Source organism: Podarcis cretensis (assembly GCF_951804945.1).
Source record: "Podarcis cretensis genome assembly, chromosome: 11".
Lineage (NCBI taxonomy): Eukaryota > Metazoa > Chordata > Lepidosauria > Squamata > Lacertidae > Podarcis > Podarcis cretensis.
This window is the reverse complement of record NC_137180.1, coordinates 57375045-57397499: the sequence shown is the minus strand read 5'-3', so window position 1 is coordinate 57397499 and position 22455 is coordinate 57375045. Positions and strand designations below refer to the sequence as shown.

Genomic DNA, 22455 nt, shown 5'->3' with positions numbered 1-22455 from the left:
TCGTGGACTACGGGATTGCAGCGGTAGAGTGGTTTTCACTTAGTGGTTCCTAACACTTTTTAAAAAAATAATAATCATAATATTTTTTTATTATTATTTTCAAGAAATAGAAATTAAACAAAGAAAAACAAAGAACAATACATAACACTGTGAACACACTTATATACATATTTTCCAAAATGAAAACTAACAAATAAAGAAAGGAAAGGAAAAATAAAAGATATAAAGAAAAAAGACAAAAGACAAAAGAAAAGAAAAAATACTTTTCATAACCTGGAATATTACCAAATTCTTGCTTCAAATGCTGCAATATATAAATCTTAGTTAAAGTATTATAAAAGACTTCCACTGCATTCAACACACACCTCTTAGTTGTCTTGCTCGCATTTACATCTGTTCTTCAATCATTTCCCTTCCTTATATTCTTTCATAATCAGTCAAATCTTTATGTTCTCTATATTCTTGGGTTCCTAACACTTTTAATGCAACGTCCCTGAGCATGATCTGCTTCAATGTTACACTTTTCGCTTGACTAAATCATTCATGTGAGCTCCAGATCATGCCTGCCCCAGAGTCGCATAAGGCCATCACCTAAATAGGTCTGGATCTGGTCAATGGCTGCATGAGAGAAGGTGGAAGGAAGGCAGGTTAAAGCAGCAATATATTGTTTAAACAAACAAGCTGTGTGTGTCTGTTATGAGAAGGGAGGTAAGACGTGTGAACTGGCCTTCAGTTTGGTTGCTCAGATTCAGTCATGATGGTTTATCATCACGCAACACAGTGTGTTGCCTAAAATCAGTGAAGAGGAGGAAAGAAAAGGGAGATCTCTCTGTCTAGTGCTAACCTCGTGATGGGATCCTCTTGCTATCCTCAAGTCTAAGGGCAGAGTGCCCCCTGCTGGAAAGAAAGAACAAGATTCCTGAAAAGTTGTACCTGAACATTCATAGAATCATAGAATCAAATCCCCCACTTGGCCATGAAGTCTACTGAGTGAAAATGGGGACCAGTCACTGCCTCTCAACCTAATCTACCTCACAGACTTGTTGGGATAATAAAACAGAATGGGAGGGTGTGGACATCATTTGCCATCTTGAGCTCCTTGAGCTCCAGGTGGGACCTACATGCATTGTTGCTGACATCCAGCTGCCTCAGGAGACAATGGAGGAGCGCACCTTCTGGGATGAATAGATGCATATGGACAAACACAACAAATAAATCAATGTGTCTCTGTGCATGGTTTAAGGTGACATCTGAGGGAAAGGGGTTGCAGAAAAGGCAAAACTCTCCTGCACTTCCTTGGACTGCAACTTTGCAAACTACTAAAATATCTATCCGGGATCAGCCCTACCAGCACCTCAAACCTGAGGATCCTCAGAGGAGGATCTACAGGAGCAGGAGCCACCCCCCCAACTAATCTCCACACCACTAAGGAACCTGAGGAGGTCATCAAGTCTGAACATCCCTAAGCCAGTACTGGAGGCCCCTAATTCATCTGCCTGGAGCAGAGGAGATGGAAGTCAAGCAGAAATTTCAGTGACTGGCTATGAGACTACTCAAGAGGAGAGGAAAGGACATGGAAGCATCTGTATGGTTTAGGACCTGAATGAGAGCCAGGAAGGAGTAGAGCAGGCATCCCAACCTGTGGCCCTCCAGATGTTTTGGCCTACAACTCCCATGATTCCTAGCTAACAGGACCAGTGGTCAGGGATGGTGGGAATTGTAGTCCAAAACATCTGGAGGGCTGCAGGCTGGGGATGCCTGGAGTAGAGTCTCCAGCTGCAATATAAGCTCCTAATATGAGATGACCTGCTCCTGATGCACCAGCAATTATCCTAGCTTCTGTGTCACTCCCAGGAGAGATGCGTGGCTCGAGCGTGCTGCATGTACTGCAGTAAGTGGACAAGAGATGGAGCTGTTTTGCAAAGCAATCTGAGTTTTAATGAAAGGGGGCGGCTTCTCCCCTTCCTTTCTGCAACTCACATGGAGCCGTGAAGCTTTGAAGACAGCTGTGGGGTCCAGCTGTTTTCCAAGCCAGCCAGAGGGAGATTTCAAAGCTCTCTCACTCAGACCTACGGATGACCGGGCCTGTCAATTTCAGTTTCTCATTTTTCCAGTCTCAAATTCAGTTCCCCATTTTTCTACATCCGTTTGCAAAAAAATTAAAAAAAATTAAGTCTTCGTGAATATTCGTTAACATTTGAGTGCAAAGTTCTCCTAACTTGCACATTTTCCTCAAGCAATATTCCCTGAATTAATGTCTTTTGGGTACGTAATTTTCACCATGCCTTTTAATGCTCACTTTACCTCAGTGTATGCATCTTCACTGGACTAGACAACTGTGTTGAAAAATATATGGAAAAGTGCAAATTTCAAAGAGCCACTCTGCATATTGTTTCAGAAATGCAAATTGGGTAGGAGCTTCTTTAAATGCAAAATGATCTGAATTCCCCCATCCCCAAAAAGCTCTGCAAAACAATGAGCTGTTCCCCTGCTTTGCAAACCCCTCCAGCTGAGTGCATCAGAAAACCCCCATCCCTTCTCCTCTGAACTTCAATAAATAAATAAATTAAATTAAATTCATGCATTTCAACACTAAAAGGAAGTGGGGGAACAGGGAGAAAGGGGGAACAGGAGCTGTAAATATAATGGAGGAAAGCACAGGCCTGTAGTTCTAAGGCTCGGCTAGATAACATATTTCAGCATGGGGGGCACATTCCCTTCCAAGCAACCTTCTGGGGGCCATACGATAGCACTGAGCAGGACCAGAGGCAAAAGAAGGTGGAGTTGTGAATATACACTTTACCCCTCATACATAGGGCACTGGGCTTTGAGGAGGAGGTGTGAGGGCTCTGACAGGGTCCTAGAGTCCTCCCACCTCGTCTCCAAAGCCCAGTTAGTGCATTCCCAGCTTTGGGAAGAAGGTGGGAGAACTCTAATAAAATAATGATAATAATAAATTATTTATATCCCGCCCTCCCCAGCTGAAGCCGGGCTCAGAGTGGCTAACAACAATAAAAGTAACACAGCATTCTAAAACCAATTTGTTTTAAAATCAATTCAGAATCAAATTAATGGCAACCATTGGGCTAGAGTTCTGTGAGGATTACCAAAGGAGGGGGTGAGACTGTGCCCTGGCCAAAGGCCTGGTGGAACAGCTCTGTCTTACAGGCCCTGCGGAAAGATGTCAAGTCCCGCAGGGCCCTAGTCCCTTGTGACAGAGTGTTCCACCAGATCGGGGCCACAGCTGAAAAAGCCCTGGCTCTGGTTGAGGCCAGCCTAACCTCCCTGTGGCCCAGGATCTCCAAGATGTTTTTATTTGAAGACTGTACGTTCCTCCGTGGGACATTCCAGGAGAGGCAGTCCCATAGGAATGAGGGTCCTAGGCCGTATAGAGCTTTAAACCAGCACCTTAAACCTGATCCTGTACTCCACCGGGACCCTGTCCGAGCTCTCCTTCCTCCTTCCCAAAGCCTAGTGCCTTGCTTAGCTGGGAAGGCAATGTGAGGGCAGGGAGGGTGTCAAATTTTGGCCACGCTCCCTTCTGCAGTGTGACAAGACAGTGTGCAGCCCATAGGTTCCGTGTCAAAGTACTCTTGCAGCCCACTTGGTATGAAAAGTCGGGCCACCCTGACCTAGATGGTCCGACTCAGTTAATACGGAGGCTTTCTAGGTGCCTGTAGTGAGCTTGCCGTTCCTAAATATCAGGTGTCTAGTTGTGTCCAGAAGAGGGCAATGTTCTAACACTTCTTCCCTTCCACATTAACTGTGCCTCAGCCCAGCCTCAAATTCAGAAGGCAGGCAAAACAACCTGCTCCTGGCATCCTCAATGGAACTGAGGAATGTATTGCGTTTTCCCTGTCCACTCCTCCCAGTTCAAGCTACTTCCTTTGTTCCTCATTTATCAGCCCTGCCAGAGAAGATATAATAGGGTGAAATGGCAAAATACCCTGTGGCCCTTCAAAGATTCATTTTTTGTGTGGTTGGTGGTGGGGTATCTCTCCCTTTCTCCAGGTTGTTCAAAGCAACATACGTGGGTTTTCCAATGTTAGCCTGTGACGGTAGGCTGAGAGATTGCGTCCAGCATTAAACTCATCCCAGGTACGGCTCTACCGTTAGGTGGAGGGAGTCAGCTGCCTCAGGTAGCAACTGCTGAGGGGCAGGCATCAGAGCTGTGTGTGAGCCAGAGAGCTTGCTCAACACAGCCTTCTGCCCACAGCGCTGCCCTGTTGCCAACACTGAAGTAAGATTCAACCCCCAGTTTAGTTAGCTTCCGTATGTGAAATGGAGGGGGGTGCAGAGAGATGCTATCTTGTCCTTTGCCTCAGGCAGAAAAATGCTTTGGGCTTGATCATCCAATAAGCTAGGCAGGGATCTGAGTAGACATCACCTTGGTCTAGTTCAACACATAACTCGGCCTCACACCGTTGGTCTCACTTGGGCCATGGGACTTAGTCAGTGTTATTTTTCAAGAAAAAGAGGTGTGGGAATTCACCATGAACATCTCCCTTGTAGGTAAAGGTAAGGTAAAGGACTCCTGGACGGTTAAGTCCAGTCAAAGGCGACTATGGGGTTGCGGCGCTCATCTCACTTTCAGGCTGAGGGTGATGGTGTTTGTCCACAGACAGCTTTCCGGGTCATGTGGCCAGCAGGACTAAACTGCTTCTGGCACAATGGGACACCATGATGGAAACCCGAGTGCACAGAAACGCCGTTTACCTTCCCACTGCAATGGTAGCTATCTACTTGCACTCGTGTGCTTTCGAACCGCTACGTTGGCAGGAGCTGGGACATAGCAATGGGAGCTCACCCCGTCGCGGGAATTTGAACCGCCGACCTTCCAATCGGCAAGACCAAGAGGCTCAGTGTGTACCTTGTACTCTTGTAAAGGCAATGGCACCCACCTGAGAGGTGCCAAAACTGAGTGCTGGCAAGTTCCACCTGAAGAGAAGCCCGGTGTGATGGCCTGGGACTCAAGCTCAGACTCGGAACCAGAGGAGTCTCAGTCTGCACCAGATCTTTTCCCTCAGGCATCATCTGAACCGAGCCTGGGGCCTGATCCTGAAGAGTCCCAGTCTGCACAGGTTCCCCTGCAACAAACACCAGCTGGGCCGAGTCAGAGGCCTGAGCCTGCCCTGGATCCAGATGTGGGGATTACCTCGTTGCCTTCAGCTGGGCCATCACTTACAGCTGCTCCACTACCAGTTGGGTCAGGGGAGGCTGAGGCGGCCCCTGGGTCTAGTAACCCACCGACCTCTCCTGAGCTGCAGAGATTAAAGTCTGAGAGAAGGAGAGACCTGAGTACTCGCAGGAGGAGTGCTCACCTTTGGGTGAAACAGGGAGGTGAGTCACCGGGGGATCAGGACCGGCCATTACCCCGACAAAAATAAAAGACCCCGCCTCAGGTTGTGGGAGCAACATTGTTGTATGCTAGATCCTGCCAGAGATCTTGTACCTGTCCTTGCCTGGTCTCCTGCCTCGTGTCCTGCCTTGACCCTGTCAGACTGACTCCAGGCAGAACCTTTGGATTCTGGATCAGACCTGGACCGTGGTTCTCGGGTTACCCCTAGGCACACGCTGGACCTAGTCTTCCTAATGGTGCAGGAACAAAATTGCTCTTCTACCTCTGGTTCCTCTCACTCACTCAAGCAGATGTTTCTTCAGCATCCAACCATTATGTTGGAGATGTTGAGACCATGTGGCGTAATTTCTTCACAAAAGAATCACATGGACCACATGCAGACTGCATTGTTCTCAATGTGCTCTTTTGGGGGGGAAAGGTCCTTTTTCTCTGTAGAAGGTCCTAATGTTTGGGAAAATCTTGTTTTATTTTAATATTTTTAAGAATGTGAATTGTGTGGTTGACTTTGTAAAACCAAATAAAGAAAAAGAAAAGATCAGTGATGACTTCCATGCAGGAGAAGTCTCAGGCTGCAGGCCCACAATCCATAGAGGACGGTATTTAAGCAGGGGGAGGGAAGGCACCCCACTGTTGCTGCACCTGCTCCATAGGGCCCAGACCTGTGGACAGCTGTCCAGAGGCTAAAAGTGCTTGTGTGTGCATATCTGGAACGTCATGAAAGCTGCTGTAAGTGTTTTTTGTGCTAATAAAGAGTTGACAACAAGATATGTGTCAATAAAGAGTTGACAACGAGACAATAAGAAAGGATTCAGTTATATGATATCTAGATTTCCGAAAAGTTGTGGAAGGGAAAACAAAATTGCTGAAAGGCGTATTCTGCTAGAATGGGAAACAAAAGATGAGGAGGTGAAGAAGAAGAAGAAGAAGAAGAAGAAGAAGAAGAAGAAGAAGAAGAAGAAGAAGAAGAAGAAGAAGAAGAGGAGGAGGAGTTTGGATTTGATATCCCGCTTTATCACTACCCTATGGAGTTTCAAAGTGGCTAACCTTCTCCTTTCCCTTCCTCCCCCACAACAAACACTCTGTGAGGTGAGTGAGGCTGAGAGACTTCAGAGAAGTGTGACTAGCCCAAGGTCACCCAGCAGCTGCAAGTGGAGGAGCGGGGAAGCGAACCCGGTTCACCAAATTACGAGTCTATCGCTCTTAACCACTACACCACACTGGCTCAGTCATGATTGAATGGGCACAAGACATAGGCCATAACATAATGTTTGAAGATTGGGAAAGATTGTGGAAAACTGATTTAAAATTTACAGACTGCTCTCTATTGAAAGAAAACTGTATGAAAATGATGTATAGAATGGTATATAACACCAGTACAGATAGCAAGAATGTACAAAACTGGTTCAAACATATGTTGGAAATGTAAGGAAAAAGAAGGGACTTTTTATTATATGTGGTGGGATTGTAGTGAATTTTTTTAAAAAATGGGAAATGATATACAATGAATTGAAGAAATTGTTCCAATTAACATTTGTAAAAAAAAAAAAAACCTGAAGCATTTTTGTTAGGGATTGTAGGGATAGACCTGCCAAGGAAATTGAAGAACATATTCATGCATGTGACAGCGGTGGCAAGTGTCTTAATAGCACAAGGATGGGAGAATGAAGAAATCCCAACAAAACAACAGTGGCAAGGGAAATGGATGGACTATGCGGAACTGGCGGAACTGACGCACAAACTGCGTAATAAGGCAACTGTGACTTTAAAGAAGAATGGGAACCTTTTACAAAGTACTTAAAGAAACAACGAAATGAACTGGACTCCTTGGCAGGTTTGGAATAAACAATCACAAATTTATCATTAAGGTAAAGGTAAAGGTACCCCTGCCCGTACGGGCCAGTCTTGACAGACTCTGGGGTTGTGCGCCCATCTCACTTAAGAGGCCAGGGGCCAGCGCTGTCCGGAGACACTTCCGGGTCACGTGGCCAGCGTGACATTGCTGCTCTGGCCAGAGCCAGAGCCGCACACGGAAACGCCGTTTACCTTCCCGCTGGTAAGCGGTCCCTATTTATCTACTTGCACCCGGAGGTGCTTTCGAACTGCTAGGTTGGCAGGCGCTGGGACCGAGCAGCGGGAGCGCACCCCGCCGCAGGGATTCGAACCGCCGACCTTTCGATCGGCAAGTCCTAGGCGCTGAGGCTTTAACCCACAGCGCCACCTGCGTCCCTAAATTTATCATTGGTAACATACAAATAGATAATATAAGGATTTTTACAATTTTGTAATTTGCAGAGAACAACCTGTGTTTAAAAACCAGAGAGAGGAGCTGAGGGAAGTCCGGGTGGTTTTTTCTTGGGGGGGAGGGGAAATTAAGGGGGGGGGAATGAGGATGATATGTTTTTGATAAATTGTTATGTTGAAATGCCTAATAATTTTTTTTTTAAAAAAAGAGAAAGATACTGTATTTTTTGCTCTATAAGACTCACTTTTTCCCTCCTAAAAAGTAAGAGGAAATGTGTGTGCGTCTTATGGAGCGAATGCAGGCTGCGCAGCTATCCCAGAAGCCAGAACAGCAAGAGGGATTGCTGCTTTCACTGCGCAGCGATCCCTCTTGCTGTTCTGGCTTCGGAGATTCAGAATATTTTTTTATCTTGTTTTCCTCCTCCAAAAACTAGGTGCGTCTTGTGGTCTGGTGCGTCTTATAGAGCGAAAAATACGGTGTGTGCCTTATTTACCTGGGATGGGCCGTGACTTTATAGGAACATAAGAACTGTGCTGGATCTGACCAAAGGTTCATCTGGTCCAGAGCCCTGTCATCACAGTGGCCAAGCAGATGTCCCCATGGGAAGTCCATCAGGAGGAGAGTAGCTATCCTGGCTAGTATCCCTCTCCTCCATGAATTTGTCTATTGCCCTTATTACAGTGTGAGGCATTCCGCATCCAAGGGGCTGTCACCTTCCTGTCACATCTCCTGCGGCACCCAAGGCAGCCTTGGCTCTTTCTGTTCCCTGTCTCTGTCTGATCATCGTGCCACAGTGTCTGTTTCTCTTCCTGCACTCTGCGCTGGGAGGCATTGTGGCAAATTGGAGCAGGCTTTGCCACACGGATCAAGCAAACACAGGGTGACAGGGAGCGAGGCTCGGGCCACCTCGGGGGGCTATGGTTTCTATCTGCTCTCCTGTCATCCTAACCTTGTCTCCAGGGCAGAAGGAAATTGAGGCCAGCTTCTGCTCAGAGCGGCGTCTCGCTGAAGCCGAGCTCACTGTGAGGCAGGGCGACGCGAATTCTCCAAAACAGTGGAGGAGAGAGCTGCAATCGTTCACTTCCAGCACAATCCTCACGCATGTTTACTCAGGAGTAAATCATAGCATGTGTGGGCTAGATGGGCCATTGGCCTGATCCATTTGCACCATGCTGACCTGGAGTCGTTCTACCCGGACACTGAGGTCCAGCGCCGAGGGCCTTCTGGCGGTTCCGTCCCTGCGAGAAGCAAAGCTACAGGGAACCAGGCAGAGGGCCTTCTTGGTAGTGGCACCCGCCCTGTGGAACGCCCTCCCACCAGAAGTCAAAGAGAAAAACAACTACCAGACTTTTAGAAGACATCTGAAGGCAGCCCTGTTTAGGTAAGCTTTTAATGTTTAATAGGTTATTGTATTTTAATATTCCGTTGGAAACCGCCCAGAGTGGCTGGAGAAACCCAGCCAGATGGGCGAAGTATAAATATAGCGGTACCTCGGGTTACATACGCTTCAGGTTACAGATGCTTCAGGTTACAGACTCCGCTAACCCAGAAATAGTACCTCAGGTTAAGAACTTTGCTTCAGGATGAGAACAGAAATTGTGCTCCGGTGGCACGGCAGCAGCAGGAGGCCCCATTAGCTAAAGTGGTGCTTCAGGTTAAGAACAGTTTCAGGTTAAGAACGGACCTCCGGAACGAATTAAGTACCGGTACTTAATCTGAGGTACTACTCTAATAAATTATTATTATTATTATTATTATTATTATTATTTAGCTACACCATACATTTTAAGCCCTGTGATATCTCTTTAAATGGTCATGGCTTTCCCCAAAGACTTCTGGAAGTTGCAGTTTGTTAGGAGGCCTCCTATTCCTGGAGTTATGATTCCAAAAGTTCCCTTTTGGAAAAGGAAGAGGAAGTGGCTCTTAAACCGCTTTGGGAATCGTAGACCTGGTTGGGAAATAGGAGTCCCTCCCCAGCCTGGATTTAAAGTAAGAGTTTGGAAAGATGATAAAAGAACATTATGCCACTTTGTAGCCGGACGCTGGAAATAAGAGGAGAGCGATACAGTTACCCACGTTTGCCATCCCCCAGAAGAAAAGGCCTCTGGAGACAATGGCAAAATGGGGCTTCCAATGTCATGGGGAGATTAGCAACCCAAGCCCCTACTCAAAGAAAAAGAAGCAATGCGGAGAAATTCAAGCCTTTGAAACCGATAAGAGGAAAGTCCCTTCGCAGAGTGGACCTACACTGAAGAACACAACAGGAGTGCAACCTCAGACAGATTAAGTCATTCCGTGTGAAAAATTTAGAGCCTGGTTTCTTAATAGGTGGTTGGCTACCTGCGAGCCTCCCTCTGGCCCACTTAATCCCAGTGATATGATCCACACCTCTTGGTTTGATGCTAGTCATCTGCCTAACATCCTTTTTCGTTTGTGCTGCATTTGTGTGCAAATGTTCCAATGGGTGGCAGTGCCGGATTAAACCCCGTGGAAGCCCCTAGGCATTCAAAATTGGGGGGGGGGGGCTCGCATATTATCTCCTAATACATTTTTTTGCCAACCAACAATTTTATTTTAGTAATTTTTTTATTTTGCTTTAAACAAATACAGATAAACAACCAAAATTACAAAAGAAAAATCCATAATAATAATAATAATAATAATAATAATAATAATAATAATAATAATGGAAAAGGCTAAAAAACTACAAAAAATATCAAAGTACATGGCATAGAACATAAGCCATTATGAGAAAGAAAAAAAGAAAAGGAAAAAGGAAAGGAGAAGGAGAAGGAAGGGGGGAAATGAGCCAAAACACAAGAAGGCTCGTCTATTGTACGCTTCCATCAAGGTCACAACAGATCATTATTCTTATCAATTCTCTCTATCTGCATTCCATAGGATCCCTCATCTTGGTATCAGGGAACATTTCCCTATGCGGTATCATTCTAAACATAACCAGGTCTTTACTGATGAACCCTTATCCCCTAAATAATTGTTGGTTGGTAATACATTTTTTTACCAACCAACAATTTTAATAAACCAATTCTATTACGCCATATTATTTTGATCCGTTGTCGTGGGGCCCCTAAAAGGTGGGGAGCCTATAAACCAGTGCCTCCTCTGCCTAGTTGTTAATCCGGCACTGATGGAAGCGGGGAGCAGTGATGTCGGATGATGGGTGAGCATGGTTTTGCAGGAAATGGCCTCAAGGGCCAAATCAGACTCTCCGAGTTGGTCAAGATTGACTTGGCAAGCCACTGCTAATTGACACCAATTGGCAATGGCTCTTCAAGGCTTCCAGAAGGAGCTTTCCCCAGCCCTGTCTGGAAACACAAGAGATTGAAGTTGGGACTTCTGGCATACAAGGTCAGTCTTTCCCCAAGTGGCCAGAGCATATGCTCAACTCCCATTCTAAAGGCTCCTGTCAGATTCTGGTGGTGGTTGCTCGTGAGTAACCAGGCAGGACTCTGACCTGGCTTTTACAAGTTTTATTGTGCAAACTATTTACAGTGCAGATCTACCAAGTTCATGTCCATCTCAGTCACTTGCAGAATCCAGGAGTGGCCCCTTCCGGCTTCTCCCCCAACATAAGAACTTCAACATCCCAAGCCTCCTCCTTCCCTCCTTGCGTTTCATCCCTCTGCACAAGGTGGGCAACGGAAGTGGCATGCATCCCTCCTGGCCAGGTGAGGCGCTGGGGCTCTCCGCAACATCCTCGAGCCCTTTCCTTGCTTGGCTGGCCCCTTCCCTCTCTTCTCCACTGGAGGTGCGGCTTTTCCCACTGCTGGAAAAGGAACTGCTCCTCAGGAGTTTCGGGGGCTCTCTGTATCCCAATGGCCCCCCTGCCTCCCTCCCCTGTTCTGATGGCAGTCCCCTGACAGCTCCCATTCTAAAGGCTGATGGTAATGTGAGCTGAAAGAAGAACTTCACTATCATTGGACTGAGAACAGCCATGTGACCAGGCATGGGGTCACTTCCCTGCCCAAAGCCCATGGATATCTAGAGAACCCATCAGCCATAGTCCTGGTCCTGGTGAAATCTTAAATCTGCTTCTCCAAAGCTGAAGAAGCTTCTGGAATGAATCATTCTCCAACTCACCTCTAAATTAGGTGCTTTTGCAATAAGTAGTACACAATCAAGTCATGGAATCAAAGAGGCAGAAAAGGGTGCTGTATTTTTCACCTAGACGTGAAATTTGCCCAGTTATCAAATTTCATGATTCAGATTTTGATGTTGAAACCCAGCGTCTAAAATCTGTCATCCAAACGTCAAAATAAAAATTCAGCACCATAATTTGAAATCCAGGTGTTTGTGTTGTCTGGTCTATGGTTGACCCACTCATGAGGCAGACTGAAGCAACCAACTCAAGTGGCAGAATCCTATGGGTTGGTGCCCCTGCAAGGACTCTGCCCACCCCTGCCACCACCACTGGGGTCATGCAGTGGCGACTTCCAGCAAGAACTCGCGAGATCTCACAGAACTCTCGTGAGATCTTGTTGAGCTCATGCAAGATCTCACGACAACTCCTGCAAGATCTTGCAAGATTTTACCGGAAGTTGCAGCTGCTATGTGACCCACTTAAGTGAGGCTTCGGTGAGGAGCAGCAGGGGCGGGGGTGGCACATTCCCATTTTACCTCAGGAGGCAAAACATGACAGTCTGGGCCTGGTCTGGCCCATCCAAGGGAACATTCCCTGATTGGGTCAATCAATGGATGAAATCCAACAAAAGTTTATTAATTACAATCAGTTGTCAGATACTGCCCAGTGTTGATTCCTAATGAGAAATAATTAGTCATCAATTTCTGGTACTAAATACCTGTTGTTGTAGTTGTTGTTGTTGTTGTTGTTGTTGTTGTTGTTAAAGTTTGCATACCATCCTTCATCCAAAGCTCACCGGGCAGTTCACAACATAAATATTCACACTTTCAAGTCATAGCCAAAGAATATTCAGTATCAAAACTGACACAAACTCGTTATGGCTGCAATTCTAAGTACACTTGTTCAGGAGTAAGCCGTACTGAACAAAATGGGACTTATTTCTGAGTAAACATGAATAGGGTTGTGCTGTTAACCTCCACTCCTATCCAAAGGGGGATTTGCTGACGTTTTGTCATAATTTGTTAATGTTTTAATGATTTTTTTATGTTTTTAAATGTTGTAAGTCACTTGGAAACCTTTGCTGAACAGGCAAGTAACAAGTCTAACACGACAATAACTCTGAAACAATATTAGACTTCCTAGCAACATCTCCTTCAGTTCTTCACTTCTTTATATCTCTTCTGGCATGCCTATCCTGATGGTAGCTTCAGACCCAAACTCCTTATTTCCTTAAACCCTTCTTCCTATAATAAACAACTCCTCCTTTGCCCATCTAAGTCCCAAATACAGAATTGCATTTGAACATCCTTGGAGTGGGCTATTAGAACAGCACAGGGGGCTCTTTGGTCCTATTAGAGTTAGCAAATTCATTGAGAGAGCAAACTGTGTTACTTGGTTTGAGAAACAACCCAGGTTGACAGCACACTTCATCTTCATCATCAGTAGTGGTATTTTGCTTACAAGATTAAAACCAGTTAAAACCATTTATAGATTAGGTTCTAAATATTTACATTGTAGTCTAAAACACACATCACAATGAAAGCAAAGTCCTACCAGTCTGTGAATGAGAAGACAGAAGTTTCCTTTTCCACCACATTGAAAAATTGTCTTGTCTTCCCTCCTAGTTCAGGTCTCTGATTCTGAACAAGCGGTTTTATCAAAAGAGCGGACAAGGAGCAACGAGCGACCAACCTTTGCTCCTCAAGACAGGACTCCGTTGTCAAATGAGTTTTGACTGACACCAGCAAGAAGTCAAGGCAGACCAACTCTCACTTCTGATATTTAAGTGCACTGTGCCAGCCAGCTGAGAGCCCCGTCAGACTTAATGAGCGTTTAAAAAAAATATGAAGCCAGAAAGGACCTACTGACCTCTGCTGGAGGGGGCAGAAAATTGATCATCAAGGGAATCAATGGAACACCTGTGGGTCTCACCCTCTAATCTTCATGTCAAGGCTGGGGAATCTCATTTAATCTGAGGGCCACATTCTCTTCTGAGCAAGCTTTTGAGGGCCATTTGCCAGTGGTGGGCGGGACTAGAAGCAAAAGTGGGTAGGGCAATGAGTGCGAATTCTACCTTTGTACACTAGGCTACATACTTTTCACCATACTTTTCACTTTTAATTTGTATAAAAAAGGTAAAGGGACCCCTGACCATTAGGTCCAGTCGTGGCCGACTCTGGGGTTGGCCGAGGGAGCCGGCATACAGCTTCCGTGTCATGTGGCCAGCATGACTAAGCCGCTTCTGGCGAACCAGAGCAGCGCACAGAAATGCCGTTTACCTTCCCGCCAGAGCGGTACCTATTTATCTACTTGCACTTTGACATGCTTTCGAACTGCTAGGTTGGCAGGAGCAGGGACCAATGGGAGCTCACCCCATCGTGGGGATTTGAACCGCCGACTTTCTGATCGGCAAGTCCTAGGCTCTGTGGTTTAACCCACAGCGCCACCCGCGTCCCACGTTAATTTGTATACCGCCTTTCTATATTACTACACACAAGGACATTTACGGCAACAAGCACACACCTTATAATAATCCGATCCAATGCAACAAGTCATAATAAAACATAACTTTAAAATGGAATGATTCATATCATTCTTTATAATCAGCACTAACCACTTTGTAGCTACTTTCGCTAATGGTCATACCTGTCAACCGTCCCTTATTTGGCGGGAAAGTCCCTTATCCCAGCGCCATGTCCCACTGCTGTCCCTTATTGATGATGTCCCTTAAATTTCCCAGGTTTCAAAGGAAGCAGCTCCTCTCCCTCCCTGCCTGCCGGCCAGGGAGAAGGGAGGCTCCAACTGTGTTGCTTGGCTGCATTGCTCACCCAATAAAGAGTCTGAGAACGACTGGGGGGGTGGAGCTTGCATGCTTTGTGCCGATCAAATCAGCCGCGTTGCCTGGGGACTCGCCTTTGCTCAGCACTTCCCAGCGGAGAGGGGACGGTGGTTTTCCTTGCTGCATCCCCTTTGCCGGGTTGCTGTGCTGTGGGAACCACCGCTTGAGGCTTCGTTTGGCTGCTGGCTGGGCTTTCTGCCTTTGGCTCGGAGGGGCTCAGTAGTTGAACATACCTGTGCTCGGAAACGGATGGATACGTCATCGACGGCCCACTCACCCTTGCCGGGGAAAAGGTCTCTCTGGAGTGGGGGCACATGGTGGGGGAAATGGAAAGGAGCTGGTTGAGTACAATGGCAGGTGGTGATCTCGAGGGAGGAGGGCTTTTGGATTTGTTTTGGAGGCTCCTTCGATTGACTGTTATGGGGAAAAGGAAAGGAGCTGGTTGACTAAAATCCCTTATTTTGGCTGCTGTTCCCTTATTTTTGAGGCTGCTGGTCCCTTATTTTCAAATCTGTAAGTTGACAGCTATGCTAATGGGGAATCTAAGCAAAAAGCTCTCCTAATGATATCAAAGCATTAAGACACGGAGGGAAATTCCACCAGGTCAGTCTGGTGCAGCCTTCCCCAACGTGGTGCCCTCCAGATATTTCACACCAGGGTCATGAGGCAGAGTGAGGCAGCTGCCTCAGTCGGCAAACTCTGAGCGGTGGAAAGTAGCTACATATCTGTGCCATCTGGTCTGCTCTGCAATTCTTGCTTCACACTGCCGTTCTCCTCAGCCCCGGGCAGTGCGGCCAATGGTGAGGGCTAACAGAAGCTATAAGAAAAGAACCTGAGCTGTAAAAGGAGAAGACAAACAAATACACAAAGGGCACATTCTGTACGGTCTTCTGTTGGTCCCTCACTATCTCTGACACTGGAAGGTCTCGAGTTCAAGTTGCAACACACACCCCGCAAATCTTCAAGCGCAGCCAAGCATTCTCAAATGTGGGCCTACTAAATCTCGATATGATAATCAGGTAACCGTTATAGCAGAGCCGTTGACAAAGAGAAACTCAATCTATCACAAGATCTCAACCTTTCTTGCCTTCTCAGATCCCAACAACTCTCACACTTTGCCTCAGGCCACCATTCATGCCGTCCATGTAAAATGCTGCAATGCCACTTTAAACAGCCCTGGCTTTGCCCAAAGAATTCTGGGAGCTGTGGTTTCTTAAGAGACCCATATTCTCCTCACAGAGCTACAATTCCCAGAGTTTCCTGGGAAGAGGCATTGACTGTTAAACCACTGTGAAAATTGCAGCTCTAAAAGGGGGACGTGGATTCTTACAGAAATGGGGAAGTTGCGGCCCTTCAGATGTTGGACCGCAGCTCCCATCACCCCTGCCCATTGGCCATGATCACTGGGGCTGATGGGAATTGTAGTTCATCAATGCCTGGAGGACCACAGACTCCCCATCCCAGATTTAGGAGTGTGATGGCCTGGGACTCGGGCTCAGACTCAGAACCAGAGGCGTCTCAGTCTGCACAACATCCTTTGCCTCAGGCAGCAGCTGAACCTAGTCTGGGGCCTGATCCTGAAGAGTCTCAGTCTGCACAGGTTCCCCTACAACAAGCACCAGCTGGGCCGATTTAGGGGCCTGAGCCTGAATTTTTTTTTCTTTATTTCCCCCCTAAAAACTAAGTGCGCCATATGGTCCGGTGCGCCCTACAGCGCGAAAAATACGGTGTATATATACATATATATATATATATATATATACACACCTTCCGCGGCTTCCTGGCAGGAAACTAGTTACAGAAGGTCTGTCATTGAAGAAGAAGGCCAAAGATAATTATAATTGGTGGTTTCCTCCATGCCCAAGCCAACCAGTTTTGACTGGATACATCATCAAAACTACACAGAGGCAAATGCATATGGAAGGTTTGATTCATTCCACAAGGACACAATTGGTTCTTATGACTACACCTGCTCCCCATAACCATAATCTCCAGTGTTGATTGCCAGAACGTGGAGAAAACCTTTCTTATTCTGAAGGGGGGGAAAGATGTCAGAAAATTGGGTCATTCATTGAGACTCATAATATTACAGTAATAATATCCCTATTTTAGAGCAGGACAAATTGCTTTGACCAATGATTGAGAGCTGAGCAGTGTTCCCCAACCTGGTGCCCTGCAAATGCTTTGGACTACAACTCCCATCAACCTCAGCCAGGACAGTCAAGGGTCAGGGATGATGAAGGTTGTCGTCCAAAACTTCTGGAGTACACCAGGTTCAGGAATCAGCTATGGTTCATTTCTAGGTAGGCACATTGAAATATACTCGGAGATGAGAGTGGATTTCATGCTCTTTATTCAGCTCATAGTGGTGAGGAGGAATGGAAGTTCCCCCACAATATCTGCTTTATATACATTATTTACACAATGGGCTGCACGTGATTGGCTAATTGCAGGATTCTCCTGTAGGCCAATCAGGTTGTGGATTCACTTCCACCTGGAGCTGGATTGGGTGGCTCCTGCGGACCAATCATACTGCTGCATTGTTCTAGGACCAATCAGACTGCTGCATTCTGAATCCTATTGTTCTAGGACCAATCAGACTGCTGCATTTTGGATCCTATTCAACTCAGTACATAACACACATGTAGGTGTACTCTTCCAGGGTCAGTCATACCCATTGGGTTTGTCACTGCTTCCCCTTTCCACGTGGAAATGAAAATATACAATCAGTGCCACAACAACAAACAGGAACGAACTGTCAGGAACTCTAGCGAAGAGGCATCAAGCAATGGGAAATAGCTGCTTGGCACAGAAGTGTGTGCATAAGATCTCATCGTATAAAAGGTTATAGGAATGGGCAGCAGATGCAGAAATAAATGCATTAGAACCCTGGTATAATTTTACAACATACTGGAATGTCAGATCTCAACTAGGGATGCAATTCAATACAGCATGCCTGTTTGTTCAGCTTTTGTGCAGTCTCAAGGCCCTCCTGGTTCGCTACCGTTTCGGTTTTGTAATTTTGTTGTTCTTTCGGTTTGCTGTGCTCCGTCTGAAGTGGGTTTCATAACCTATTTCGAAACCTTTGAGCCAATTTACGTAAGACAGTGTCCACTTATGAAACCGATTGGGTTGTGTGACGTTACTTATCTGACTCCTATCAGGTGTGTATATCTGTGTAAGCAGCTTGAATTCACAGAATTCTGCCTACTGCAAGTATCTTATTTTTCCTTCTTTTAATAATTTCAATGGGGGGGGGGTGACAAGAAATTTTCCACACCGGGTACCACCTGACCTTGCTATGCCACTGTGCCTACACAATCTACCTTGTGATTGTGTGTGTGTGAGTGAGTGAGAGAGAGAGAGTGAACATCCAAAGTGCTTATCAAGGTTTATTTTGCACCATGCAGGTGTGTGTGTGTGGTTCTCTGTTTTCTGCTTTGAGGTCAATAGAGAACTTGCTATTGCTGCTAGATATGGTGTAGATATGGTGGGTGGCGCTGTGGGTTAAACCACAGAGCCTAGGACTTGCCGATCAGAAGGTCGGTGGTTCGAATCCCCGTGACGGGGTGAGCTCCCATTGCTCGGTCCCTGCTTCTGCCAACCTAGCAGTTCAAAAGCACGTCAAAGTGCAAGTAGATAAATAGGTACCGCTCCGGCGGGAAGGTAAACAGTTTTTCCGTCCGCTGCTCTGGTTCGCCAGAAGTGGCTTAGTCATGCTGGCCACATGACCTGGAAGCTGTACGCCGGCTCCCTCGGCCAATAAAGCAAGATGAGCGCTGCAACCCCACAGTCGGTCACGACTGGACCTAATGGTCAGGGGTCCCTTTACCTTTACCTATGGTGTAGACAGCTCAATCCATTAGAGCTAAACAACTTTGGAAAGGCTTTTACTTGGGTAATGTAAAGTGAAGGTTATAGGGTGTACCTAGAGCATGTGCCACCAAGGCAAGATTGTTGGTTTTGAAATTAAGATGTATTATTTCACTTCGCACATAACATAGTTTCATAACTTCTTTGGACTCCCTCACGTCTCCCACTCCCACTTACATCATTATAAATTTTTGCCAGCAATTTATCAACTTGTTTGCGTTCTTATGTCCCGCTCGTTTAAGTATAATTAATAATTCTCCAAAAAAATTATATTTTCCTCAATCTCACTTATCATCCTAATTCCAACTATTTTAGTGGTGCTCAATTGTTTGTGATCTAGCATCCTTATTAACATTCAACCAAATTACAATATTTTTGTAGGTAAATCTTGAATTTCTTCCAATCTTCTTCAACCCTCTCCTCTCCCAGGTCTCGGATTCTGCCGGTCATCTCAGCCAGTTCCATATAGTCTATCTGTTGCATCTGCCATTCTTCCAGTGTGGGTAGATCTTGGGTTTTCCAATATTTAGCGATGAGTATCCTTGCTGCCGTTGTTGCATACAAGAAAAAAGTTCTGTCCTTCTTTATCACCCTCTGGCCGACAATACCCAGAAGAAAGGCCTCTGGTTTCTTAAGGAAGGTATACTTAAATACCTTTTTTAACTCATTATATATCATTTCCCAGAAAGCCTTCACTTTAGGGCACGTCCACCAGAGGTGAAAGAATGTTCCTTCATTTTCTTTACATTTCCAACATTTATTATCAGACAGGTGGTATATTTTGGCAAGTTTAACTGGGGTCATGTACCATCTATATATCATTTTCATTACATTTTCCTTCAAAGCGTTACAAGCAGTGAAGTTCAACCCAGTGGTCCACAACCTTTCCCAGTCATCAAACATGATATTATACCCAATATCCTGTGCCCACTTTATCATAGCCGATTTAACCGTTTCGTCTTGTGTGTTCCATTTTAACAGCAAGTTATACATTCTTGAAAGTACCTTAGTCTTAGGTTCTAACAATTCTGTTTCCAATTTCGATTTCTCCACCTGGAACCCTAACTTTTTGTCATTTTTAAAAACTTCTTTAATCTGAGCGTAGTGTAACCAGTCTCGCACTTTATCCTTTAATTTCTCCAAACTCTGCAATTTCCAATTGTCTCCATCTTTTTCTAGTATTTCCCAATTTTTTGGCCATTTGGCCTCCATATTGGGTCTTTTTCGGGCCTTAGCTTCCAGAGGTGAAAGCCACCTTGGAGTTTTGTTTTCCAATAAGTCTTTATATTTTGTCCAGACATTAAACACTGCTTTTCTGACAATATGGTTCTTAAAGGCCTTATTGATCTTAACCTTGTCATACCATAAGTATGCATGCCAACCAAAAGCGTTATTGAAACCCTCCAAGTCCAATACGTCAGTGTCTTCGAGAAGTAGCCAATCTTTTAGCCAGCAGAAAGCTGCGGCTTCATAATACAACTTTAGGTCTGGCAGGGCAAAGCCCCCTCTTTCTTTCACATCAGTTAATATCTTAAACTTAATTCTGGGCTTTTTGCCCTGCCAGACAAACTTAGAGATGTCTCTCTGCCACTTCCGGAAGCACTCCGTCTTGTCCACAATCTGCAGTGTTTGGAACAAAAACAACATTTTTGGCAATACATTCATCTTGATAGCAGCAATTCGGCCTAACAAGGAAAGTTTCAATTTTGTCCAACTATCTAAGTCTCTCTTAATTTCTGACCAACATTTTTCATAGTTATCCTTAAATAGACTCAGATTTTTTGCTGTTATGTTTACCCCTAGGTACTTTTTTTTTTTTTTTTAGGGGACGCAGGTGGCGCTGTGGGTTAAAGCCTCAGCGCCTAGGACTTGCCGATTGAAAGGTCGGCGGTTCGAATCCCTGCGGCGGGGTGCGCTCCCGCTGCTCGGTCCCAGCGCCTGCCAACCTAGCAGTTCAAAAGCACCTCCGGGTGCAAGTAGATAAATAGGGACCGCTTACCAGCGGGAAGGTAAACGGCGTTTCCGTGTGCAGCTCTGGCTTGCCAGATGCAGCTTTGTCACGCTGGCCACGTGACCCAGAAGTGTCTCCGGACAGCGCTGGCCCCTGGCCTCTTAAGTGAGATGGGCGCACAACCCCAGAGTCTGTCAAGACTGGCCCGTACGGGCAGGGGTACCTTTACCTTTACCTTTACTTTACTTTTTTAACCACTTTTAATTCTGTCTCTCTCTGAAACCGTTCTGACTCTGTATCTGTCAGATTTTTTTCCAACACCTTAGTTTTCTGTTTGTTTAATTTAAAACCCGCCACCCGACCAAAGTCTTGAATCAATTGTAATACTCTTTTCGTACTAGATTCTGGCTCCTGCAGGGTCAAAACTAGGTCATCTGCAAAAGCTTTAAGTTTATATTGTTTCGCTCCGACCTGAATTCCTTCCACCAACCGGTCCTCTCTAATCATATTCAAGAGCACCTCCAGGACCGAAAAAAAAAGCAAAGGGGAAATGGGGCAGCCTTGTCGTGTTCCTTTTTCAATTTTAAACTCTTCTGTAACCACATTGTTAACTATCAATTTGGCCTTTTGTTCTGAATATATTGCATCAATCCCATTCTCAAAACCCCGTCCCACTCCCATTTCTTTTAAATTTCCCTTCATAAATTTCCAGGAAATATTATCAAAGGCCTTCTCCGCATCTATAAAAATTAATACTGCTTTTGTATTTATATCTGTTTGCAGAAGTTCCAAAATGTCAATAATGTTCCTTGTATTGGCGAACAAATGTCTACCTGGGAGAAAGCCTGCCTGGTCCTTGTGGATTACTTCATTTAGAACTTTTTTGAGTCTACTTGCCAAAATGTCTGCAAATATTTTGTAATCCACATTTAAAAGAGAGATGGGACGATAGTTCTTAAGTTGTGTCTTTTCAGCTTCCGATTTTGGTATCAATGTGATAAAGGCTTCCTTCCACGATTCCGGCGCCCTCTTCCCCTCCATAATTTCATTGCTAACCTCCATCAATGGTTGTATCAAGTAGTCTTTTAATGTCTTATAATACTTGGAGGTCAACCCATCTGGCCCAGGAGATTTGCCCAGTTGCATGTTCTGAATGGCTTGTTCAATCTCTTGTCGTGTTATTTTACTGTTCAGGATTAATCTATTTTCTTGTGACAATTTTGGTAGTCCATTTTTTTCCAAAAATTGTTTAATCTCAACCTCATCTTGCGGCCCTTGAGTGTATAATTTTTTGAAGTATCTCTGGAAGCACTTTCTAATGTCTGCCGGGTTCTGAATGTTTCTTCCTTCAATCTCTAGATTTGTAACTGTATTTAGTTTTTGTCTCCTCTTCAACTGCCAAGCTAGCAGTTTTCCACATTTATTCGCCGATTCAAAAGTTTTTTGTTTCATTAGTTTAACCTTCCACTCTATTTCCTGATTTATCAATTTAGAATATTGAGCTTGATAAAGTTTAATTTCTCTCAGAATCGGCTGTGACTTCGGGTTTGATCTTAACTTCTTCTCTAATTCTTTGATTTTCTCCACGATCTTATCTTTTCTCTCATTTTGTATCTTTTTCTTTACAGCATTCTGTTGTATCAAGAACCCCCTCATCACAGCCTTACTTGCATCCCAGATAATTCTTTTTTCCACCGTAGTGTTCATGTTTATCTCGAAGTAATCCTTCAAGGCTTTTTGGGCCTTCTTAATAATCTCCTGATCTCTAAACAAGTTGTCATTCATCTTCCATCTAAAGGAACCGGTTGGTAATAGTGTCATATCCATCTTTACTGCGTTATGGTCGGAGCAGGTCTTTGGGCAGATTTCCACCATTCTGGCCTTGGGTCATAGACCTCTAGATATCCATATTTGGTCGATTCTTGTCCAGGTCAGCTGGGCTTCAGAGAAAAATGTTCCCTCTCTTCCCAAGGGGTTCTTTGTTCTCCAGATGTCAATCAGATCCATATTGTCTGTCATTTCAAAAAAAGTCTTTGGTAGTCTGCCGTCTTTTGTGACGTTTTGGCTTTGTGACTTATCCATGTTAGTT

The 22455-nt window shown here is 45.2% G+C and overlaps 1 protein-coding gene across 5 annotated transcripts in view; it reads right to left on the bottom strand.

Annotated features, from left to right (window-relative positions):
- Positions 1–13477, bottom strand: part of LOXHD1 (lipoxygenase homology PLAT domains 1) — a 200075-nt gene extending 186598 nt beyond the window's left edge. For all 5 annotated transcript variants that reach the window (XR_013843347.1, XM_079994659.1, XM_079994661.1 and 2 more), the window contains exon 1: positions 13258–13477. Coding sequence is in view for 4 of the 5 variants with exons in the window: in XM_079994659.1 (XP_079850785.1) it covers positions 13258–13300 (43 nt within the window). In the remaining variant the exon portion in view is untranslated. The remainder of the gene's footprint in view (positions 1–13257) is intronic.
- Positions 13478–22455: the final 8978 nt, after the last annotated feature.